The sequence below is a fragment of the Coenobita brevimanus genome, chromosome 76 (assembly GCF_032717465.1).
Source record: "Coenobita brevimanus isolate Jiangsu-jjx chromosome 76, ASM3271746v2, whole genome shotgun sequence".
In the NCBI taxonomy this organism is placed as follows: Eukaryota; Metazoa; Arthropoda; class Malacostraca; order Decapoda; family Coenobitidae; genus Coenobita; species Coenobita brevimanus.
In genome coordinates, this window is record NC_137029.1 from 17264075 (window position 1) to 17278032 (window position 13958).

General features: G+C 42.5%; 1 protein-coding gene across 1 annotated transcript; it reads left to right on the plus strand.

Annotated features, from left to right (window-relative positions):
• The first annotated feature begins 12497 nt into the window (after positions 1–12497).
• Positions 12498–13177, plus strand: LOC145408180 (protein lin-32-like). The gene has a single exon (XM_080278934.1). It carries the CDS (start codon positions 12498–12500, stop codon positions 13083–13085), a length of 588 nt encoding a protein of 195 aa, XP_080135060.1. The 3' UTR covers positions 13086–13177.
• The last annotated feature ends 781 nt before the right edge of the window (positions 13178–13958 follow it).

The following is a 13958-nucleotide window of genomic DNA, read 5'->3' on the forward strand; positions in this document are numbered from 1 at the left end:
AGAGAGAGAGAGAGAGAGAGAGAGAGAGAGAGAGAGAGAGAGAGAGAGAGAGAGAGAGAGAGAGAGCGTGTATGGTGGGCGCCTGTGAATTTTGGAATAATGAGGTGGAGGCAGACTGGCACAGGAAAATGCAAGGGATGAGAAATCCTGGATTCCTGTAATCCATTGAACACAGGCCACAGTGTAAATATTTCTTCCATGTCACTAGAACTTGCCTTGCTTTGTGATAATTTTTTTTTTTTAAGGATTGCTCTCGTTGGATTAATGAATTAGGAGATAAATGCTCTTGATTTAACAAAAAACTGTGCTTAAGAAATTAATTTGCCTCTCTGTCCAGAGAGAGATATCCAGTTAATGAGAAAAATACTCATGAGTTTGCCAAAAATCTCCAAGTGCCAACCACCAGAGAAAAAAAAAATCGAACATAAGGCATTTAACAGAAGTTTCGCGGCCTGCCAAATTATTTGACAAAGTCAACTGGCGTTACCCAGAATAAAACCCATCTTTCATTATGCCTGACGAGACGTTATCCTGGGATTGAACTCCATCATCAGCCAACGGAAAAATTCCCTGTTTAGCTCGAGCACCTTATTTACTCGTATCGCATAAAATCATGTGTATGTAGCCGGAATGAAACCCCTTATCTACTGCCTGGCAAACTCCCTGTAAATACTCGGTACTGTTTTCTACCGACAAACTGAGTTAAGCGGTGAGACTCATCTTTCGTGTAAGGAAATCCACCCCGCCTCTGTGTGTGTGTGTGTGTGTGTGTGTGTGTGTGTGTGTGTGTGTGTGTGTGTGTGTGTGTGTGTGTGTGTGTTGAATTGCAAGTACCTGACTTGTGGAGCATGGTATGCGGGTTGGTCGGTTGGTGACTGGGTGGGTGAATTGGTTAGTGTAGGCTGGTTGTTTCACGGGCGGATTAGGTGTAGTGGGTGGGTGAGAGGGAGAAAAAGGATTGTTGGGCTGGTTAAGTGGGGTGGAGTAGCGTTCGTGCATTGGTTAAGTGGGGTGGGTGGTGGGGCTACCTGTAGGACAAGGCAAGAGACGGGTTTGTGTCATCCTACTTTTGAGACATTCTGTATTGAGTAAGGTTGTGGGTATGTGCGTTGATGGGTGGGTGTGTAGGTGGATGGACGGATTGTGGGAAAACAGGCCACTGGGACTAGGTGATATGAGTTAAGGTAATAAGGTTGTGATCAGAGAAGCCCAATGGAGAGAAAGATTAACAGTGTAAGCAGAAGGATTAGTTGTGAGGAAGAGGTCAAGTATGTTGGAGCTCTCTCCAAAGTGGTCAGGGATATGGGCAGGGTGCTGTACAAGCTGCACTAGGTCATTAAGGATAGCATAGATGTAAGCTTGTTTACCAGGTGGATCAGCAAAAGGAGAGGAAAGCCAAAGGTGGTGGTGAACATTGAAATCTCCTAGAATGGAGATTTCAGAGTAAGGAGAAATGGATAGGATGTGTTCCATCGTAGAAGTAAGATAGTCGAAGAATTGTTCATAGTCAGTAGAATTGGAGGATAAGTAAATAGCACAGATATATTTAGTCAGACAATGACAGGAAAGCCGAAGCCAGAGAGTAGGGAATTGAGAAGAATCAAGTTCAGGAACACGAGAGCAAGAAAAGTCGTTGCGTATATATACACAAGTCACCTTTGGCTTTGAAATGAATATAGAGAAAGTAGGAGGATACAGAGAATGGTTTGCTATCAGTTGCCTCAAACAGCTGAGTCTCATAGGAGAAGGTGATGTGTAAAGGAGGAGAGGTGGTGTTCAACAGAGCAAAATTTTGAGGAAAGGCAGTGAATGTTGCAGAAATGAAAAAGAAGTGAGTCAGACAGTGGTTCCAGGCAGCTCGCTGAGTCATCACCAGGAGAGGGGCGGAAGATGGGGACATTTATGGTCCCCCCCCCCAGGGACTCCCGAGGCTTGGTTATTAGACGCATTTTTTTTTTTTTAATTGTGAAAAGGAAGTGTAGTGTGTAATGTGCATGTAGTTTGGTGTTGATAGAGAAACTTGTATTGGAGAGCATGCTGGCCTACTCTCTGTGTTACTGAAAACACTGAAAAAGTTCAGCAAAGGGGGATGGTCAGGAACTAGTCCCGAGGGCTGATAAAGCGGGAGCTCCAGCTCTCCCTGTCATCAGCTTTTCATCCATCTTGGGAGTACTGTCCTGCTCAACTGGTGTTACAGGCTACTCCTCCAGTGTAGGGATAGGGGACCCCCTGTCTGGTAGACAGAGACCTCACCAAGACCGGACCAGGGTCCTTCCCTCGGCGAGGTGCTGGGGAATATAAAGAAGTTTGACTCCCGTTTGGACACCGCAGCAGCTCCATCCAGGGTGCAAAAGTGCCACCTTGTGCAAGGTCCTTGTCAGCGCCACCACCAGACGGTATTTGGTGACATGGTTACCATCCAACTTTGTAATTATTTTTTTTGGCTTCAAGAAATCATTTGGCTTGTCGCTCTCCGTAGTCACCTGATAGTAGTGCTATATCGAGTGAGTGGATGATGGATACACTGCCTACCAGATATAGTCAAATCTGTTTTCCGAAAATCAAGAAAACAAACTTTTCACTCCCTTAGCTCGAGATTTAGTTCTCGCCCTTTCGGACAGCAATATGTGTATGCCCACACGCGTCTGTGTAATTTGCACATTACACATTATGCTCTTCTACGAAGATGTGTGTTTTTGCATTTATCCTTGTTATTCAGTTTTGAAGGGTACCTTACTAGAGCAAGGATTAATGAAGGCTATATGTAATCCTTGTACTTTTAAAAGTCGCTCATTAGCTGGAAAAAATAAATCTGGAAGTAACAAGACTTAACTGAAGATGGGGTTAGGTCATTCAAGGAATGAAAAAGAATAACATGCGAAGTTATGCAATGAGGGCAATAATGACAGAGTAAATTCAGTTAGCAGATACAGCATTATTAAAAAAGGAATGTGTTGGTGGAAATAAAAAAAACAGACATTATTCATTTCACTACAAGAACTCCATCGTAAGCTGCGATGAGACTCGTATTGGGTGACAACAATAACAAAGAAATATTGTCATTGTCTGATGGTATTAATAAAAATTGTTTCTAATCCTATCATAACGAGAGGTCTTTCCTAAGCTGTAAAAAAATAGCCTTCTGTTGGGAATAGTAAAATATAAATGGTAGTACCATGTTACTGAATGGGTTAAGATACAGCTGGCAGAAAGACAAAGAATGAAGTTGTAAGCCAGAAATAATCTCATAATCAACCGTAGTTGTAGGAGATCTCGTTGCCCCTCTTCATCAGCGATATATTTTGCTTATTCCACCTTAATAACCCTCTGTATGTTGCAGATGCAGCCTAATCCCTTAAAAAAAAATAAAAATAAATAAAAATAAAAAGCTTAAATTACATACCAGAGGAATTAATTTACTTTAAAATATGCACAATAAATAGGTAAGCAAGAGGTGCTGCGGCATATCCTAAGTCACCGGAAATACAGCTGAAGGTTGCTAGAAGCGTAGCATAAACAAAATATTTTCAGAAACGTTGTGTGCAGTCGGTCGCGAGAGAGACTGATGGAAGTGGAGATATGAAAACTTCACAGAGATCTAAAATAAATGAGATATATCTATCTTATCCATCTTTAGAGATATATCGATAATAGGGTTGGTGTAAAAACGCCGGAAGGAATAGTTTTCAACGAAGAGATGAAACTGGTGAAAACATACAATATTTAAAACGAGCAGGGAAGGGAAACATTTCAACCTCAAGTACGTAATGCAACGAAAGTAGATTAAACCAATGTGTAATAATCTTCATGTAGTTGACAAGCACTGTGGTAGGTTGGAACGCCCATCATCCACTCAGTCGATGTAATGCTGTTTTCAAGTGACTGTACACTGAGTGACAAACCAAATGGTTTCTTCTAAACTAAGAAACCTTTTCCTGTGGCAAATGACGCCGGGTTGTCTAGTGAGTTAAGGTGCTCCAACAGGATGGAACCTATAAGGGTTTCCATACGAGTTAGGGATGGTTGGGTTTAGTGTTCACACAGTGCCGCTCAGAGATGAGTGACGTTGGTCACACTCAAGCCTTGTACACACCGAGATACAAAGTCTAGAGACAGTCGAGCGACTATGTATCTCGACTGTTGCGAGACAGTCCAGATACAGACGGGCGACAGTCCAGAGACACACCGGAGACAAGGCAACTTTGTCTCTGGATTGTCTAGAGACTGTTGCGAGACGGTCGCTAGACATTTCTGCTACTTTCTCGCTGGACTGTTGCTAGACAATTGAGAGACAGTCCAGCGACTTTGTAGCGCTTCCGTGATTGAACCATCCACCTCGTGAATTTTGAAGTATCTGTTTACAACCAACATTTATCATATTAAACTCAAGAAATGATATACCAGTCACAGGCAAAATGTACATGTGAAGATATACATTTATGGACGAATATATATATATATATATATATATATATATATATATATATATATATATATATATATATATATATATATATATATATATATATATACCGTATATCCCGGTATGTATATTTCATTTCATTCATTCATCACCCAATCCTACAGTGCCCCATGAGGAGCATAGGAGCCCGGGACTAATCAAGTTGGTCCTGACATTTAAGATGAGAGTGACCAGCCTCACTCATCCCTGAGTGGCATTACGTCAGCAACAAACCCCAAATTTCCCTTGGATATAAACCCTCACCGGCTTAATCCGATTCGAGCGCCGTATTTACTCACTAAACCACCAGGCGCCAAAATGTGGTTATATGGTTACCACCCAGCGTAGGAAATGGTTTCCTGGTGTACAGGACACCTTTTGGCTTGTCACTCAGTGTAGAGTCACCCACAGGCAGAAGGAAGAGGAAAGAATGAAGGAATGAAAGAGAGAAGATGGAGTGTAAAGCCACTCGTAGGCAGAAAGACGAGGAAAGAATGAAGGAAACACAGAAGAGGATGGAAGGAAAGAAGAATGGAGGAGAGGAAAGGGCAGACACCCGAGAGCAGCACTACATCGAGTGAGTGGATGGTGAGCGCCCGCACCTATATATATATATATATATATATATATATATATATATATATATATATATATATATATATATATATATATATATATATATATATATATATATATATATATATATATGTGTGTGTGTGTGTGTGTGTGTGTGTGAATAATTGCCAAAACCAACAGAGGAATCACTAAAGCTAATAACTGTCATGACTGAACCATATACGTACCCATAATTTTTCAACGATGTATGTAAAACGTGTAAATATACCATAATTATTATTAGGACAGACCCTTATACATACAGTATAATCTTTCAACGATGATGTATAACTTTTATGCAAAATCAGAGTATATAAACATACTCTATAAATATATAGTATCGACCATATACATATAATTATTCAATGTATGGTACAACTGTAATGCATAAATAGTGTTAAATTATGTGAATACTGACTCCTCATAGCAGGAGGCGTGCATTTTTAAATGCGAACCTAAAATAAAATAAAAAAATCCGTCATCCGTTGCCAAACCCCTCCGCATCGAGGAACTTGTATCCTGTCTCTCATATCTAGTGGGAGACAAGATACAGCCGAAATCTTGTCCCTGGACTGTCGCGCGACTGTCCCGCGACAGATTTGGACTTTCCTGAGACAGTCGCGCAACAGTCTAGTGACATTGTCGCGCGACTTTTGCTGGATAAAGTATCTCGGTGTGTACGTGACCCCGAGACAGTGTCTAGCGACTGTTGCGAGACAAATTTAGATTTTCCTGAGACAGATGCGAGACAGTCCTGAGGCAATGTTGCGCGACTTTGTATCTTGGTGTGTACGAGGCTTTACCTTTAATTTCATGACTGAGTAGCCTAACCTTGTGCCTTTATGCTCCTGGTACAGAAAAAAAAAAAATGGATGATGGGTGGATGGACGGAGAAGAATGAATTAAGTGCCGCAGTGCACAGGGCAGATTATTATTGTGAACGATTTAGTATTGGTAAAGTCTGTGCAGGAAATATAAATTAACAGCAATCTGAGAAGAAAGATGAAGGATTTAACCGGTATGAGATCTGAAGGGACCAAGAAAAATGACGAGGAAAATGACGCTTCCTCCCTCCCCCCTCTCTCTCTCTCTCTCTCTCTCTCTCTCTGTCTCAAGTTTGGAATGGTTTACTTTGATGTTAAATGGCAGGTGTGCGAAGAGCATATGTATTATAATTATATAAGCGTCAGCGGTCTTGGGCAGCCCATGAGTGATTCACAACAGAACCACCCCTACGTAGGAAGAATGTATAAGATAAGCCTCTCTTAAGTTAGGTTAGAAATTTACAGGAAAGAGAGCATGATCTGCGTATTTTCTCACTGGAGGTTGGAACACAGACCTTGTAGAGAGGACCAGGGGGCTCTGGTGATTAGGCTACCGAGATGTGTCACCGTGAGGCGTTCGTAGGATACAACATTCATATCTGCCATAACGATAAAAACTGAGATCTCTCGGCACTGCGTACTCTGTCATTTACCCCTTTACAGCAATATAATGATGAACAAAGAAATGTGCCACAAGGTACGTCATAAATGCAACACAAGAACCTATCACAGATCTCTCTCTCAAGTTTGGAATGGTTTACTTTGATTATATATATATATATATATATATATATATATATATATATATATATATATATATATATATATATTTCATCAGCATCAGCCGTTTGAGTATCCACTGCAGGACCGGCCTATCCCGACCGAAGTCGGGACGATACAGCCAATGTATCTCTACCAAGTGCATTAGGCTGTCTGGTAGAGATTGTGTGTAGGGTGAGAAGTGCTTGTAAGTGTAATTGTAGTGTTGTAGTGGCTTTGGATGTGTGTGTAGTCTGTGAACCAAGTGTAATCGGCCCGCGCAAGCCGACTGGGTGCAAGCATACTTTACAGTAAGCGACACTGGTTCAACCACAGCACCCCTTGTGTCCGCCAATGCAGTACGTGGCCAGGTGAACACTCCCAAAGTTTATTACCCTAGCGGGGCGCGAACCTTGGTTCACCTGTTTACGAAACACACACTGTACCACTGTATCACAGAGGCTCCATATATATATATATATATATATATATATATATATATATATATATATATATATATATATATATATATATATATATAAATCAGTGGACACTCACCTGCTTTTGTGCTTACTTTCAACCAAAGAAATTCGTCTAGTGTTAGGTGGAATAGATTATTAGAACTGTCAATCTTACGAGATTTAATGGCGCCTGTATGAACACCTTCATGCTCCTATAATAACTCTTCTAATTTAAATAATGTTGCATTAACTGGAATAGATTATTAGGGTTATCTCAACCAAGAGAGGGTGAATGATTCCAAGAATGCCTTGTTACTGTACGTTGATGGGTGTCCATGGAAGTCTTATGGTCACCTTCATCTGATATACAATGCTGTTTCAAACACAAGCCTTGATATCTCAGTACCACGCATCATAACTACCCCCTTCCCCCTCCAGAATACGTGGTTTGATTCGTTGTCCAAACTGTGTGAATAGATGGCTCGTTTGTTTGGCACAAGGCGCTTTTGATGAACTTGAGTATGGTTTCTGATAATGACATGATGGAAGTGTGTGGCTTCTGTACCTGGCTAATGAAGGACCTGTTATTGTCGTCTGTATTCATATAATTTAGATTACATAAAGCAGCTCTAAAAACTTTTGAAGCATATATATAATTTATGGATAAATTTACCTATTGTACAATGTTACTGTTCCTGACACAGTCAATTATTCCTAACCAGCGACAGTACACCTGTAGTATTTGATAATCTGCTCTTTTCATGTCATTATATTCACACGAAGTAACGAAACGGCAAATTCTTTGTTGAACAGAACTGAAGAACTTCAACATGATGTGTAAGTCAATCACTAGTAACCAAAAACGAACTGTAAGCAATATGAACAAGTCTAAGTGGATCATACTTATACCATGTATAGATCATGATTGCTAACGTTAACGACTGACACGGTGTTCGGCAGCACGCAGAAAATCAGAAGGAATCAGGACGAAATAATGTCAGTAGGACAGACAGGGAATTAAGTCCTCACGACGCAGCCACTCCATCACTTCTGACCAATGGCTACCTATCCCTGAGAGCGCAAACTAATGGACCACATTCATCCTCGGGCCAATTTGAATATATTAAAGATTTGTCCATATTTATCGAGTATTCAGTGTTGGACAGTAAAGAGTTTTCTCGCCTTGTGCCCCTAAATCACTCTGCCGGACCCTGTTTGTCGGGTGGTTCTGGTTTGAGAGACTCCTGGGTAATATAGAGTTTGGAGGGGCGGCCTGGTAAAGCTCAACAAATTACCCACCGGATGAAGGGCGCTACTTCGCGCCTCTTATTGTCTTAACAGAGTTTGTGGACTGTGCATCATACTACTAACAAGGTGTAGGCTACAAGCATGAGATATCTGCATTTTGTAAAGGAAAGGATCTGTGAAATAAGTTACGTACCGGTAAAATATATAAACCAAGAGCTGTCTCAGGTTCACAGTCATACCGGATTGCAGTATTATTATTCTTCCTGATGGTTGACATAGAGGACAGTTGACACTTCTCCACATAAACCTGAAAATAGCTCTGTTTCCTGAACCTATTCAATCCTATGATGCATTTTTCCACTGAAATCATGCCGCTCATAAACGATTATCTTGAGCCTTAGAAAGAAGCCCAGTATTGGAGGGGTTAATGAAGACTACATCTAACCTCTCCAATAAACTGAATAAAATCGTCTGGAGGCAGCAAAGTAAGATTCTTTTTAAAATCATTACATTAAAAGAGTTAAACCGATAAAAGACGCATTACTTACCAAATGGAAGCAGAAGTATTTCAGTGTGCCTGTTTTGCCTATAATTACTATCCCAGTAATCTATCCATTTTTCCATATGCATTGCCGCCGTACATGATAGGTTAATCTCTCTCTCTCTCTCTCTCTCTCTCTTTTGTTCCACACAGCAGCAACAGATAGCTGCATTTCTTCATTACTTTTAACATTCGGGTGATAAATAACTTTGAGAAGGAAACGGAAAGAGCCTGTTAACTCGGTCTGTCTCTACGTAACTTTTTAAGAATATCGTTTACGCATCGGTGATAAAAATATTTAGCAGGAGAGAGGAAATACACAGTCCTGCTCCCTGGACAGTATTTCATAGTGAGCTGTAACCCATTCATGAATAATTAATTAGTTATGGAAAATGCGGCTATACGAAAGGATAATCGCTGTGAAGTATGGAGTGGTTCGGATAATCTGTTGTTTGACAGAAACTGCCGACGTAAGAATTCAATTACTCGTGCAGGTTAAGATTTACGGCCTTATTTGGTAGGAGCGGCTGTGTGAGAAGGTACGGTATTGAGGATGAGGAGGCAAGGAAGCGAAGAGTGACCTTCATGGGTAAAGTGAGCTTTATGGGTAAAGAATAGTATTTGGAACGTGAGTAGGGGAATCGGAAGGGAGAAAGAGACGGGGTGGAGATGATGAAGAAAGAAGGCGAAGGAAAGGAGATGGTGAAAGGTAAGATAATGATGAAAAGATATAGCAATGGATGGAGGAAGCATGGAGACAAGGATCATGTAGGATATATAGCAATGGATGGAAGGAAGCCTGGGGACAGAGATCATGCGGAAGGCAGGATAATGATGAAAAAATATAGTAAGTAATATGTATAGGAAGACGGGCTGGGGAGAATGATTGACCCCTTCAATACGGTGTCGTCTTTTATATTCTATTTTTGCTACCACCTGATGAATTTGTTCAGTATCGAAGAATCTTTTCGAACTGATGAGGTTAGATACAGGCTTCATTAACCCTCCTTTCGATAAAGGGGTCTTTCAAGAGCTGAATTAAATCATTTGGTATCAACGCTAATAAAATGAGAATGATTTACTTGGCTTGAAGAGTATAAGAGAAAACGATCGGTGGAAGGCATGATAAGGCGTCATCAAATGTTTTGAAGTTACTCAGAATTAAAATAAAAACGAAAATCAGCACACAGTTAAGATAATATCTGACCAGTACACATAGAATAAAAGTAACAAAGGCACTGGAGTCAAATACCACTCGAAAAAAAGTCTCACATACATTATCACAAAATCTTTGGTAACAACAGATCTACTACGACACAAAGCGACTAAGAAGAGGGTCGCGGTTTAGAATCAAGAATCAGCGAGAGGAGAATTGCGAACACAAAAGTACTAATAACAGAGCACAAGAAAAACACGTGGTGTGTACGCGGCCTCTTTGAAGTGATTTTTATTACTGACACCAGATCGAACAAACTTCCAATAAGCTCTGCGATTTTGTATGTTTCATTACCTGCTGCCGCACACACACGTCGCCGCCTCAAGTGGCCACTTAATGCATCGTATATAGGATTTAAACCATTAAGCAGTGGCGTAGATACAAGGGGGGCTGGGGGGGCCCGAGCCCCTTCAGTCACACCCTCCCCCCCCCCCTCAGCAGTGGAGTAGATACAGTACAGGGGGGGCTGGGAGGTCCCGGGCCTCCCTCAGTCACACCCTCTCCCCCCTCTTTGAAATATCAGATTGTTCAATATGAGGACATAATTATTTAGTAGAGCCCTCTTCACCCCAAAATAAGGCTTGACTCCAACTTGTCCCCCATCCCCCTCGGCCGTCAAGACCTGGTTACGCCAAGGTTGCTTAGAATAGGGTGGCCACACGTCCGACTTTAGGCCGGACACTTCTACTCTTGAGCTCCTCGTCCTCCGTCCGGTGAGGCGCAGCCACTTGCTGGACGCTCATTTGTATTTTTTTTTTTTTTTTGGGGGGGAGGAGGAGGGAGGGGTTCTTACCAACCTATATGAGCTTTTGCTTTTTTGGCTTCAACACGTGGTAAAAGAAATGCATATTTCAGTTGTCTGACAAATTAAAAAGTACGCACGATAAAAGAAAGCTATAGGGCAAAAGTGTCACAAACAGATACTTGTTTATGGTGTACTAGATCTGGGATAAACTTATTTCATTTTAATGGTCTAGGAGATAAAGGTGTTCCATTTCAGTGAATGAACATTGATAATTGTGTGTGGAGGGGGGGTTATATTATAATAACCCCATTTGAAGTAAAAATATGGGTATGCAATTAGATTCTTACAGGATTATTTTAAATAAAAGCTCCTATCCCGAATTCAGTGGATTAAAATTACATTGATAACAACTTTAGAGGAGTGAGAGACGGACAAGGACAGACTTCTAGAGTGAGGTATTTGGGAGGGGGAGAAGGAGACCTAGAAGTAGATGGATGGACATGGGTGGAAGAGAAGCCTAGGTAAGGAAGGTTGGTGTTGTGTCTTTGTAAGACGGATCGTTACAGACACGCATAGAGATCCATTTGCCAAGGCGGCCCCTCACAAGATAGTGTCAAGCAAAAGACTTGTATACGTTATGGTTTTCACACTGGGTGTCCTTTTAGAGGTTATGAATGTGCCCACTCAAACTTAGATGCTTTACTTTATGCATATACTGCCAGACGATTTTACTTAGCTGAGGGAAACCCTTAGCGGCAGAATACTTAACAGAAACATGAACAGTAGGTTAAAATCTATCTGTATGGTTTGTTTGTAAATTAATAGCATATTCGGAAGAGTGAAACAGTTACTTGTAATAATTAATATAGAGATAAAGAACACATTCTCACATACCATTAAAACTGAAGATGCGAGGTAAATGGCCCATACCACTATACAGCCGAATATAAGTATATATAGCCCGTATATCTATCTGCATATTTATCTGTCTGTCAGTCTCTCTCTCTCTCTCTCTCTCTCTCTCTATACGAGTATGTGTGTGTGTGTGTGTGTGTGTGTGTGTGTGTGTGTGTGTGTGTGTGTGTGTGTGTAAATATGGCTGATTTTATGCATATATGTATATATAAAAATATATATAAGTATACATACATACACACATACATATTTATATGTATGTCTGTATGTATGGACATACATACATATATATAAGTAGTTGGTACCAGCATTGCCACAAGTTACTTTTCTGAAGCTTGGCCTGCTGAAGCACTTCATCGTGTGTGTCGCACGGCAGGGGCGGTGGAGCGGGCCAGGGCAGGGCAGGGCAGGACAGGGAGCCCGGGGCAGCAATTACCAGCAGCAGGAGCCAGGCCGCCACACGCACGCCGCCACCTGGGCAGGCGGCACGGCAGCCCACCTGACCTCGCCACCCCGCCTCGAGCTCTCCTCGCCCCGCCTCTGCTCTCGCCCCGCCCACGGTCACAACCCTCTGACGCCTTATTGGTGAGCTGTATCACGTGACCAACGCAGACATATAAAGGATGTCTGGCGCGGTGAGCCTCAGTTTGAGCCGCAGAGCTGAGAGTCGCGGTGACTCAGAGCCGCTAGGCTGACCATGCACCAGCCAGCATGTCCGTGTCGGATTGGTACTCCTCCCTGCCTGGCTCTCTGCCCTGCCCCAGCCCACCATGTGCCAACATTGCCTATACTCTGCCCTCACAGTGCTACAACACTCCCCAGGACTTCCAGGACATCGGCGAGTGGTGTGTGACGGAGGATACTGCCTGCGAGGATCGTCCAAGTCCTGCCTGCTCTCCCACCAGCAGTTGTGAGAGCGAGGAGAGCGGGGGTTCCATGGGCTGGGGGCGTCAAACAGGGGGGCCATCGTCGTGGTCGTGGGGCGCCCCTGGCACCACCCACCCTGTCCTCGCCGCTGTGTCGGACCTCAACAGCCCCGAGTGTTCTCTGGCCGTGACACGCGGCCGCCAGGGAAAGTGTCGTCGCCGACCGCCGAAGGTGGTAGGTCGGGAGGTACTGAAGCGACGTCGTCTGGCGGCCAATGCACGCGAAAGGCGTAGGATGAATGGACTCAACAACGCCTTCGACCGTCTCCGCGAGCATATTCCGGCTCTCAGTGGGGATCAGAAGCTGTCAAAGTTTGAGACTCTGCAGATGGCGCAGACGTACATCTCAGCGCTCGTCGAACTGCTCCAGTGACTGTCAGAATTTATCGAAGTGTACAGCTGTATAGCGCCCAGTGTCCTGATATTCCGTGCGTGTATGCTGCAGTATCGGTACCATTAAGGCCACACAAGCCATCCAAATGACTGTGCTATTACGCCTAGCTCGTCCTACTTAAGTGGAATTAACCAGTGATTTATAGACATTAATACTGGGGCATACCATGCTTATAGTAACACGAGTTGAATCTGGCGAATCGGAAGTGCCCTGTTAGAGTTCATAAACATTTACTGGGGTCACCGTGGTGATGATGCTGACATACAGCACACAAAGCGTCTGTGCAGTGAGATGTGTCTCAGGTGTCCTGTGAGTTTCGTCCGAGGCAATTAGATGCAGCTATGGCGCTCAGTGGGAGGCTTCCTGCGCATTCAGTTTGATGCGTCTCAAGCGTCTGGTGAGATCACACAAATGGTGTTATGTGTTTCAATTCTGAACAAATCGGGCATTCAAAAATTGTCTGAAGTTTGTTGTATGTCTCTATATGGGAGGGGGAAGAGGGGCTGGACACTGTCCCACATCATAAACTGGCTCAATTTTTGTATAGATAAAATGTGATTGTTTTGTATAATACCATAAATTATTTTTATAATAAAATAACTGGAAGACTTCTGTTTTTTGACTGACCCGCTTTTTGTGTGTAACAAGAACTTTCATGTAGAGGCAATTATACTTGCTGTTTGGAAGTGGAACAGGATTAAATCAACTCACTTTCCAGTATTAGAGAAATTCTGATTGTTTGCTGGCTGTTTATGAGTTGGTTATATCATTTTGCATTGTTTGCGGAACCAAAATTACTGTCAGAAAATATCACCGATTTTCTACTGGCCTACCATGTACAGTTACTTGTAG

Excerpts from the sequence above, each read along its gene's own strand:
- LOC145408180 (XM_080278934.1), top strand. The coding sequence starts at position 12,498 with ATGTCCGTGTCGGATTGGTACTCCTCCCTGCCTGGCTCTCTGCCCTGC.